At 47.5% G+C, this 11,570-nt stretch overlaps 1 protein-coding gene across 1 annotated transcript; it reads left to right on the forward strand.

Moving 5' to 3' along the window:
• Positions 1 to 267: 267 nt before the first annotated feature.
• THNSL2 (threonine synthase-like 2 (S. cerevisiae)) lies at positions 268 to 7,948 on the forward strand. The gene is made up of 8 exons (XM_009072241.1): positions 268 to 490; positions 948 to 1,142; positions 1,409 to 1,561; positions 2,270 to 2,500; positions 3,359 to 3,507; positions 6,215 to 6,340; positions 7,442 to 7,581; positions 7,714 to 7,948. Exons 1-8 carry the CDS (start codon positions 268 to 270, stop codon positions 7,946 to 7,948), a joined length of 1,452 nt encoding a protein of 483 aa, XP_009070489.1.
• The last annotated feature ends 3,622 nt before the right edge of the window (positions 7,949 to 11,570 follow it).

The raw sequence follows: 11,570 nt of genomic DNA on the forward strand, positions 1-11,570 counted from the left end.
GTTTATTTCCTGAGAAGCCCTATCTGTCCTTAGGGGAGGTCTTTAGGAAGTCAGTTTGGGATGAGAGGCTGTTCCCATGCCTTCCACTGGCCCTGGCTGCTCAAGCTCCCTGTGACTGTTTTTCTGGGAGGAGGTGGTTTGTCCCCTGAGGAGCAATGTCTGTCCCTAGGGAAGGTTTTTTAGGTAGTCAGTTTGGGATATGGGGCTGTTCCCAGTGGTGGGATGCTCGGGGTCCCTGGCAGTGACTGCGGTGCCTCCCTAGGAGCCATGGAGTATGTCAGCACGCGTGGAGGTGCAGAGGCTGTTGACTTCGAGGGAGCTCTCTTCTCAGGCTACGCACCCGACGGAGGCCTCTTCATGCCCCAGCACATCCCCTCGCTGGACAGGGACACCCTGCAGCGGTGGAGCAGCTTCTCCTACCCTGAGCTGGTTAAGGAGCTGTGCTCCCTCTTCATCACGGCTGAGCTGGTCCCACGGAACACACTCAATGGTGAGCCTCGGCCATATGGGAAGCTGCTCACACGGATGTGCTGGAGGATTTTAGGGGGTTCAGATGCACCTGCCTGCCTTCACCCGATCCTCTTCACAGTCCCCAGAGGATGCCTCCTTCTTTCTGTATCCCATTCTTCTCTGCCACCTTGCCGGGACTTGTTACCTTCTGGAAAAGGTGTCCCCTGTGTTTAAATAGGGATTCTGGTGGCTACAGTAGGCTGATGTCGTGGTCCCACTTGCTGCTAGTGCTCCCTTCAGGGCTTCCTGTTGCTCCACACTTTCCTTGAGATCAGATTTTTAATGTTTTACAACATTTGAGAGCTGTCACTTCCAGCAGAGGGCAGCTGTAACCTCTGTCTCAACAGCACATCATGATAAAACTTGAGTTGCCAGTGTTTTATATTTTAACACAGTTTGCTCTGATCTGACAGCCCCTTTAACCGTTTTCCTTCTAGACCTGATCGACAGGGCCTTCAGCAGATTCAGACACAAGGATGTCGTCCATATGTCCAGGCTGAAAGATGGGCTGAATGTTTTGGAGCTCTATCATGGGGTCACTTTCGCATTTAAGGATCTGTCTCTGTCCTGCACAGGGCAGTTTTTACAGTACTTCTTGGAGAAGAAGCAGAAGCATGTCACTATTCTGGTGGGTGAGTGTGCCTTCTTGTGGGGGTAACACTTCTGGGCAGGCCTTTACCTTGAGAGCCATCATCCCATGGCCCTCCCTATAGGTGCCCCAAGGTGGTATTGCCTCAAGGGTGGCTGGTGAGTGATCCCTGAGCAATGGCAGGGTGGCTGCTATAGCCAAAAACATCACATGGGGCATCTCTATGTATTTTTCTCAAAGCACAGCAGTGCAGGTTTGATTGATGCATCAATTTTTTGCTTTTCTTGGTTCTTCCTCACTTTGAAACAGGGACTTCAGGGGACACAGGGAGCTCAGCCATCGAGAGTGTGAGAGGGCAGAAGAACATGGACATCTTTGTTTTGTTGCCCAAGGGGTTCTGCACACAGATACAGGAACTTCAGATGACCACCGTTATTGAAAAGAATGTCCACGTATTTGCTGGTTGGCATTGATGTTGTACTGTCCACTTTATGGCCCTGTTGTGTCAAACCTATGATCCTAAAGTCTTGGGGGCTGCTTGGTGGGATTGACAGCTGTAGCAACTGCAGCTGGTAGGGTCATTGCCATCATAGTCACCATGCGCAGACATCTGACTAATAGGAGACAATGTCCACAGGTGATGACCAGGGGGTTCAAGGCTTCATTTTCTCCTAGCCACAGATCAGAGCTGCCTCCATGCAGACAGTTGGTGTTTAGCTGCACTGAATTCAGCACCCTTTCTTGGCACTGAAAGGATTTGGAGTCACTTCTCCCCTCTGTCCTCTTGTTTTGATGGGTGATACATCCCCTAACACCACGCTATCCTTATGGGTAGGCATCACCACTGGGTGCTTGAGCTGCTTGAGTTCCCACAGTCTCCTCTGCTCAGCCAGGTCTCACCTTGGCATCTCATAAGGGGGTGCAGGCATTTGCCTTCCTGGCAAATATATATTTGGTGTAAAGAAGAGGCCCAAGTGCCAAGTGTGTAGAAACCACCCAGCATCCCATAGTCTGTTCAGACCCTGGTTTGTGCAGCCCCTGAGGCAGTTTGGGAAACCCCTGGCCACAGCAAACCCAGGGCTCGAGACCAATACTATTTCTGAGCAGAAATATCTTGTGCCTGATGTGCTGCTGTTGGCAAGTCTAATCTTTCCTTTTTCCTTTTGACAGCTCATGGGAACAGTGATGAAATCGATGAGCCAATTAAAGAACTGTTCGCTGATGTCAATTTTGCCAGAAAATACAATCTGATGAGTTTGAATTCTGTCAACTGGTCTAGGATTATGGTGCAGATTGCTCACTACTTCTATGCTTACTTTCAGTGCACCCCATGCCTGGATACCACTCCGCTGCCAGTGGTGGAAATTGTTGTGCCAACAGGAGGAGGAGGAAATATCACAGGTAAAGGGTAAAAAGATAGGTTAGATAAGGAACAGAGAGAATGCTGTGATCTCTGGACCAAAAGCACTTTGCAGATACTGGGTATTGCTATTTATTAAAACACCCACTCTCTGGTAGGATTTCTTCAGAACCACTTATATTTTATTACTCATGTATGGTTATTACTCAATTTAGCTGTCACTGATGATTTGCAAGGTGCAGAAAAACCCAAACCACCCTTTGATGCTGACTGTAACTATCTTGAGGATGGGCACATTAGGAGAGGACAGAATGTGTTTGATGCAGAAAAGAGGGAAAGTACTGTGGCACTGATTTTCTAAGTGAGACATTAACACTTGGTATGTGAAGTGCTGTCTGGTCCTACTCTGGTTTACATGGTAGTGTGCAGTCAAGAGAACCACTCTTAATTGCATAGTCTGACCTTCTAAATGAGAGTACTTGATTGCCTCAGTCCCATAATCGACATAGAACTGTCTTATGAAAGCAATAAAGGATTTGATATATTGACTGCACTTCCAGGCTGCCCATCTGAAACAGCATTAATAAGCTGCAACAGTCCAACATCTTCATCTCTCTTGCTTGCACAGCATCTGCCTGATTTCTCAGTCCCCTGCTCATCATCAAATGTGGAGATGTCCAAGGGTCAGTGTTCAGTGGCAGATGGAGCACTGCATTCCTGGATTTTATAATCTGGTGCTCTACCAAACCACTGAAGACATATCTCAGGGTCCATTAGGGAATATCATTTGTATCTGCTTCTGAACTAGATAATCAGTTTGTATGATGACTACTCTGCTTAATCGCCTTTGAATATTTCTTCATCAAGCACACATGTAATTTTTCACTTTTTTTTCCTAGCTGGCTGTATTGCCCAGAAAATGGGTCTTCCAATTCGCCTTGTTGCCGTGGTGAACAGCAATGACATCATTCATAGGGCTGTTCAACATGGAGATTACTCACTGTCAGAGAGCGTGAAGACTACATTAGCATCAGCCATGGATATTCAGGTATGTAGTGAATTGGCCAAAATGGGAAAATAGCAAATACTGTATTTTTTTCTTGCACTCTCATCTAATTCTGGCACTGGCAATGCCTTGCAGTGATGCATTAGGAGATGTGGCTCATAATGACCATTTACACTACAAACTGCTGAGCTGAGATAGATCAAACACCTTCTTCCTCAATTTTCAGGGCTTGACTTTGTGATCTTCATTGTTAAATGCTGGGTTGCTGGGGTTTTGTTCTGTGCAAGGTTAATAAGAAAGGGATATTTTCACAAAATGTGATAACTAGAGAGCTATAAATGCCATCATGTCTCAAGGGTTTAGTTGATGCTTCTGGAAGGCTCCACTAAGAGCAAGAGAAGAGACCAGGAAGAAGGTAGGGAAGCCCAGAAGAAATGCCTCGTTTATGGCTGTCTGCAGCTTGCTCAAAGCAAAACAAGTCTCAGCAGGCAGGCAGAGGCCTCAGAAAGAAAAGTCATGGAGGTACAGAAACCAAACACCTGGAAGCAAATACCTCACGTTTCATTTCTAGCCTGTGATCCCAAGGGATTGGATCTGCTTCCAAACAAGTGATCAAAGTGGGAAACCCTTGGTGTTGTATCACTGTGGCCTTAAGCTACCTGGATTTTCCAAAAACTGTTCAAACACATTGGGAGGACCTGGGAGCCTGGAGGAACTGCCATGCTTTGCAGTCAGAAATTCCCTATGCCCCTATCACCAGGCTGTGCTCTGCAGCTTGGTTTTCATCCCAAGTCATGAATCTGTGGGGCTCTTCAGAGCTCAAGAGGTAGCTGGGCTCCTCTCTGGGCCCATGTCCCTTTGATAGCACTGGTCTGCTGAGGCACCTAAGCACGTGCCAGACTTTGGGTTCATGGGGGCAAGGCAGCCAGGCAAGGTGATATCCTGAGATTCCTGAGGAGCTGGATGGATGTATCCCTCTGAACAACTCTCTCCACAGCTGCATGAGACATCATTGTTCAGCTCATATATGAAGCATCCATGTGAATATTTCCACAGCTTAACAGATCATTCATTCTGGAGGAGAATTCAGAGGTTTTCTAGTTGGGACATTCTCAAAGCAGGGTCAGTCCTGAGGTCAGACCAAGTTGCTCCAGGCTTTGTCCATTGAGATGTTGGAAACCTTCAAGAATGGAGAGTGCACAGCCTCTTTAGGTTGGCTCTTCTGCAGACTAAGCTAAAGCAGACAAAACTTTCCTGTTAGACACTGCCTAAAGAGTTGAAGGGGAAGCAGAAAGTCTAGTGTAGATGAGCCTTGTAAGGAGCAATCCCAGGAGAATGACAGCAGAATCTGTGTCTTTGCAGCACCTAAAGCCAACCAGGGACTGTTCTGAGGTGAGGAAGCACCATGCAGCTTGTGTCCACATGTCAGAACTTTCACTGGGAACAGTCCCCAGCATGACCTGTCCTCCAAACTGGTCCCCAGCATTCTCCTGGACAATTCTACTGGCACAAGACCAAAGCAAACCAGAGAGCTGGCTAATAACTTACAAGCAAGGCCAGTTCTTTCACTAGTGTCCTGGCCCAGTTCGACTTTTATGTGTCAGTGTAGTGATCTGTAGTGGAAACCATAAGGCTGGTATGAATGGGGCTTGAAGGAGAAGGTCTGGATATAGGAACAGCAGAAGAAAGGACAGGAGAAGGGGTGTTAGCAGGAAGGTGCTGGAGAGACCTCTAGGAGCAGGTCGTTGAAGTCCAGGCATGCTGACAGGTTGGGAAGCAGAGGACAGCCTAAACCAGGGGACAGCCTAAAGCACAGGGCAGGCTACACCCAGACCAGACTAAAGATTAGAGGCTGCAGGCTCTGGGAGATGATGGTGGGAAGATGAAGAACAGAACTGGGGTCATAAGCCACCCAGATAAGGACACAAAAAGCTGAGTAAGTGCTCATCACTTGCCAATGTAGGACAGAATGGAGAGGCAAAAGGTCACAGGCACTGTCAGCTGCTAAAAGCTATGAAGACTTCATCCAAAGCCAGCACTTGAAATCAGGAGATATGATGAGGACTCTGTAAACTGGTGCACTTTGTCCTATCTGTCCCTCTATCTCTGCTAAACCACCTGGATGAATGTTTCTTGGTGATTGTAAGCATGCAGGAATGAGACAGGGAGAGGAGAAATTGGTTTGGGACTCTCCTGTATGGTCTTGCACAGAGTTCTGCTGCAGTGTTGCAACACTGGTTGCTACACAGCCATACAGGCCGGTCAGGCCCTATATGTGCCCTGTAAGTTTACAAAGCTTATCTGCCAGCCCTGCAGCAAGCTGGGTGTCTCATTAAGTCATGCAGGAGCTGGGTGATTCACAGCAGCATCTGCAGCCCTGAGTAAACAGCTGGATAGTTCTGGTTCTCCAGAACATAGTCTGTTATTAGCCTGGGTTCCTCAAGGTGATGGTACAGATGTGGTCACACTGTTGATTCATCAGTCATCTCTTCATTTTCTCTTTTAATCTGATGGTCACTGCCAGACTGCTCTGACAGGTCAGAGGTCTGAAAGACATCATGTTGCCAAATTTTGTCTTGGGCTGTAGGTGAGTAAAGGGAAGACCCAAAGCCCACTCCAGTTTCCACCAAGAAAAACACAGCGGTAGGACCTCAACCCTGATGAGACATCAGAGAATCCAGCATAGATACTCTCCCCCTAAGACAGATGCTTGAATTTCCTCTGCTCACCTATTGTCTTGTTATTCCAGGAGCCTTACAATGTGGAGAGGATCCTGTGGCTGCTCTCAGGCTCCGACAGCCGCCTGATAAAAATGCTGATGGAACAATTCAGTGTATCGAAAAGGATAAAACTGCCAGAGGATTTGCATAGAAACGTCAGTTCCTCATGCACACAACACTGTGTATATATATGTCTATGGAGAATTATTGCTGCAAGGGATTTTCAACTCATTTTCAGAATAAAAAAATCATAGTGGAGAGTTTCCCACCACAAAATTAAGTGTGAGGCCAGAACAGAAGTTTGATATCAATGTATGTGCAAGGAGATGTTAAAAAGCCTTTTAAATTATGCTTTTTAAGAGAAACCTCTTTCTTTTTTGCAAAAACTAATTAAAAATGCCTACAGTTATTTAGGTAGGATATGAAACCACCCCATCCTTGGCCATGCACTGAGGTGTCATGCAGTGGGTGCCAGCACAAATTGAGTGTTTGGGAGTCTTATGAGTTTCATGCTGTAATTCAGCCTTGGTGTTATGGCAAATGGGAGTACAAACACAAAACAGAGATACAAGAGAAAATCAAAGAGGACCAGATGTGAAGTCCTGCCTCTTCCCATCCAGCTTCCCATGCACTGTCCCTCACTGAGCATCCTTTGCCTGGTGCCCATTCCATCCTGCTTGCAGAAAGATAAATACTAAATAATTGTATTAGTAAAAGCAAGAAGAGATGTTACACTGAGATGAGTTTTACAAGTCCTCAGAAACTCCTTCAGAGCATGGAAGTAGCAGCACAGAGCTGAGAAACTGCCTTGGCTCCTCTCTCCCCATGCTTGGAGTACCTGTGGTTGGTAACCCCTTGCTGACCCTCCAGCAGGGTTGTTTCCAGCAGTGCCTCCTAAATAATTGTATTAGTAAAAGCAAGAAGAGATGTTACACTGAGATGAGTTTTACAAGTCCTCAGAAACTCCTTCAGAGCATGGAAGTAGCAGCACAGAGCTGAGAAACTGCCTTGGCTCCTCTCTCCCCATGCTTGGAGTACCTGTGGTTGGTAACCCCTTGCTGACCCTCCAGCAGGGTTGTTTCCAGCAGTGCCTCATCCCCCAGCTGCAGCAGCAACCCCTTTTCCTTCAGCCCCTGGGGAATCCCATCCTCCAGCCTTCCCTATTTCCAACTGCATTGCTGAGTGTCTGTGGCACAAACCAGGCTGGGAATGTGTGGGGTGGTGATGTCCTGTGCAAACCTCCCTGTTTTCCACAGCTCTCCGAGACCCTGCGATCATGCTCAGTCTCCGACGAGGACATTGTGCGAGCCATACAGCGCTGCTGGTTGGAAAACCAATACCTGCTGTGCCCCCACTCTGCTGTGGCTGCTCACTACCACTACTCACAGCCAGACAGGTAAGGAGAGCTGTGCTTGGCAGTGTTGGGGAATGGAGCATCACTATCCCCTTACTCTTGCAGCATCTCCAGCTCAGGGCTTACTTACATCCAAGTACTTACGCCCTTACATTGCTTTTCTTTCCTTTCCAGCATTCCCAGGTGTTGTTTAGCTCCAGCCTCTGCAGCCAAATTTCAGGATGCTCTGCTCCGAGCTGACATGGTTCTCCAGCTCCCCCCTGAACTCACTGTCCTAACAGCAATGGAGACCAGGTCCACTCCCCTGGAGCGGGGCCAGGACTGGGCACAGGTGCTCCGGGGACAGATTGAAGCAGCAGCACAGCAGCAAGAGGCACAGGGGGGTCAGTTGGCACCCCTGGGGAAATGAAGCATCACTGAGCAGGTAGTCACCCCGACCTGAGCTACTGGGCATGGGTGGTCAGTGCCACCCAGGGCTCATTCTCCATTCCCAGGAGAGCTCTGTGTTATGCTGGGAGTCTCCATGCAATGATTTGTTAACAAGAATGCACTTCCCCATTGAATTATATGGTCATAACATTTTCAGTAAAGTGCTCTGCAGTTGTATCCCCTTTTTCCTAATAATTCATAAAACTGATTGAAACTTTGAGTAAACCTCCCTGTTCTGTCATTTCTGCCTGGTACAGAAAGCTCCCTTAGCACTACCCACAGTCACCTGTTTCTTGGGTATTATCCAGTGATTCTGGCTCCATTGGGATATTCAGCCCAGCAATCCCGCAGCACCCAAGATGCTTGATGGGAAATATATGCAAAACTGGAATGGATCTGCTTTACCCATCTCTATAATTTAAGCAGTGCCAGGGATCATTCCCAGGCATTGAAACTTGCTCAGGGATAGTGTTAAACAGCAGATTTTTCCCTGGACATGCTTATCTTAAGGAACTACTTTCCAGTGCTGTATCTCACAGCTTTTGGTCCTAGTCCTGCTGCAGACTCTTCCTGGGCAACTTCCACTGTAACAAGTAGGAAATGGGAAATTCCCCTTTATCTTCTGCCTGAGACTTTAGGTCTTTCAATACCACGTTGCCATCATATACATATAAATATATAAATACCTTGTGTGGGAGCTGCCTCCACAAGTCATGCATCTGGCAGGAATCTCTTGTGCCTAAAAAAGGGGGAAGAAAAATAGGAATAATTATACCGGGGGGGAAAATCCCCCTTTGCCATCAAAAAAAAATTCCCCCTTTGACATCAAAGGAAGTCCTGTAATGGGAGGATTAATTTGCAGGTTTAGTGGCATTTAACAGGGCAAAAGTAAATTCTGTGAAGTGATTCAGCTTGGGATGTTGCAGAACGTGCGGGAAGAGTGGGAAGCTTTGCCTGGGCTGCAAGCTGCCTTGCTGGCACCCAGGTAGCCTTTTCCTCTGCTCCCTCTGGCACAGCTGGCCATGTGCCACCTCCTTCCATCCCACTGAAACCCTGCAGGAGAGGAGGGAGCTGTGCCTCCTCCAGGGTGGGAACCAAGGCTGCCCCATCCCAATTAATGAGGATGAAGGAAACAGCTCAGTTGAAAATATGCAAACAATCAATGGCTGGATGTTTTTAATGCTAACAGCTCTACTTGCATGGATCAAGCAGCTGGGAGGAAAATGGTGGTGGGGTCCAGGATGCCATCATTCACGCTTCTTTAAGAGCCAAACCATCAAAATACCTCTTATTTAAGCAGCAACATAGCCTTATCCTCATGAGTAACCTTGCCCCAAAGGATGGCTTTGCACTGGTGGGCAGTGCAGCACATCAGTGGGGGTGCCAAATAGAAACCTCCACCATGATCGACTGCCCCTTTCATTGATACAGATGATTTTCTCATTGGACTTTACTGCCTTTAATAGCTGCCTCCCCAAGTCCTGCAGTCCTTGTCCAGGGATGGCTGCCTAGTTGTAAATTAGCTCTTAATCATAGCTTTAGACACTCTGTGAGAGGGGAAAGGCCTGAAATTGCACCCAGTTCTGCATCCAAGCAAGTGTTTGCAAACCTGGCTGGCTGGTTGGTAGTAGAGTGGGGGGAGGGGGATAGGGTAAGAGGCCAGACCAGGACCCCTCACTGGGGTACATGGGGAAGGATGGGGTGAGTAGAGCTGGCCTTGCAGGCTGCCAAAGTCCTGGTGTGTTTTGCAAGCAGAAGACATGACAGATAGATTTTATGCTCCCATTCCAGTGCACTAAAGCAGTAGGATGGGTAAAGGTTCCAGCCTCTCTGCAGACGATGCCCATGTGGGGTGAAAAGGAATTTAATTCTCAACCATCGCTGAAGATACCCCTATGGGGTGAGGACGCTGCTTCTCCCCCCGCTCAAACCAGATTTTTTTGATTCAGAACACTGTGAAAACACTCTTTGCGATCTCTGGGGCAGAAACAGAGCAGGAAAAGCCTGTTCCATGCCTGGAGCTGAGGCAGAGGGAGCACAGACAGGCTCAGCTTGCAGGGGGACTGCGCTCCCGCAGGGGGCAATGCACAGCTGCACGTGCCAGCCTGGTGACTGGGATGCAGGGATGAACCTGGCTCTGTGGGCATGTTGTGTCCCACCACCTGCTTGGGCATCATGGCATCTATCACTGTGTTCACACAGGGGGCTCCCACTCTGTCCGCAGAAGAGATGCTTGGGGCTCTGCTCACTCATCCTTAGGTGTCTAGCTGAGAGGGAAGGTCAGCTTGGTTTGATGGAAAGATGGAACTCCAATCATTAATAGTGCCATTAAGACTGCTATTAATTAAAGGGGGCCATGGTATGACTGGCTGACTGCAGCACTGGCTGAGATAAAATGGAGAGGAATAAAAAATCCAGAATGGGCTGTGGATGAGGATGCTATTTCCCATGAGCAGCGCAGTCTAGCATTCCCTATGCTTTGCCACAATGCCCATCCTCATCTTCCAACTTGCGGCCACCCAGCCCACCCCTCTCACCCAAGGAACTGATTTTGAGGCAACTAATCCACTTACCAGGTTGTCACGTCCTTCTACTCCAGTGTTACATTTATGGGCTGGAAGGAGGAGTCCATAGCTTGGTGAATTATAAACCAATGCTTTAAAACAGTGTTCTGAAGGTTTGGGAGTTGAATTATTATTTATAATGCCCTGGGGGCACCATGTAATTTATGGACAGGTATGAAGACAAGTAGGCGCTCAGACATGGGGATGAGCCCAGTGTAAATGCCAAGATAGAAAGACAGATAGATGGATGGATGAAGATAAGCTTCTTGGCCAGGAGAGCTGGAGACTGAAAAACTGGAGACTGAGAAGCCTGCTCTTAGAGATCGCTGCGCTCCTAGGGTGATACCTACTATCTCAGTACTCTCACTCCATAAAAAGTCATCTCAAACTGGGTGCAAATCATTTGTTGACTCTTTAAAGAAAAATTAATTTATCCCAAGTGTAAGGAAAAAACCAAAAAAAGGAATTGCTTTGTTGTTGCAATTTGCTGCTAGGCATTCCTATGTGTGCTAATGATAAGTATTAATTAAATAGCTTGCTGTTGTCTTTTAAATGCAGTTCTTTCAGGCTGTAATTAAACACAGACACCCAGCCCTTTCTGTCTGCATAGGAAGGCAGGCAGGCAGGCCTCCGGAGCTCGGCACTTCTTTCCTTGTAACAGGAGAGAAGTGGAAAATGAGGCAAAACCAGTTTCCATTGAAAACTCACCACTCTCTGCATGTCCTTCATAGGGAAAGCAACCAGCTCAAGGAAATTAAAGGAATGTGACTTCCAAGATCTCAGCCCTACAATTAAAGGAAGTTTATTTGCCCTTAAGATCTTGCAGCTTCACACATTTTAAAGGCAGAGGAGGTCACTTTGTTTGATCTCCGGCTGAACATTACTCTGCTGCATGCATCGTGCCTGGAAACTTGTTGGCTTATAAACATCTCAGTCTGAAAATCTGGGGATAGGAGTATGTCCATCTCATTTGCTTCTTGGTTTCCCCATTTTTTTTCACTCTTGATGTGAAAAACCAGGCACTGCTTTAAATCCCCG

This window comes from Acanthisitta chloris, unplaced genomic scaffold (genome assembly GCF_000695815.1).
Source record: "Acanthisitta chloris isolate BGI_N310 unplaced genomic scaffold, ASM69581v1 scaffold13543, whole genome shotgun sequence".
In the NCBI taxonomy this organism is placed as follows: domain Eukaryota; kingdom Metazoa; phylum Chordata; class Aves; order Passeriformes; family Acanthisittidae; genus Acanthisitta; species Acanthisitta chloris.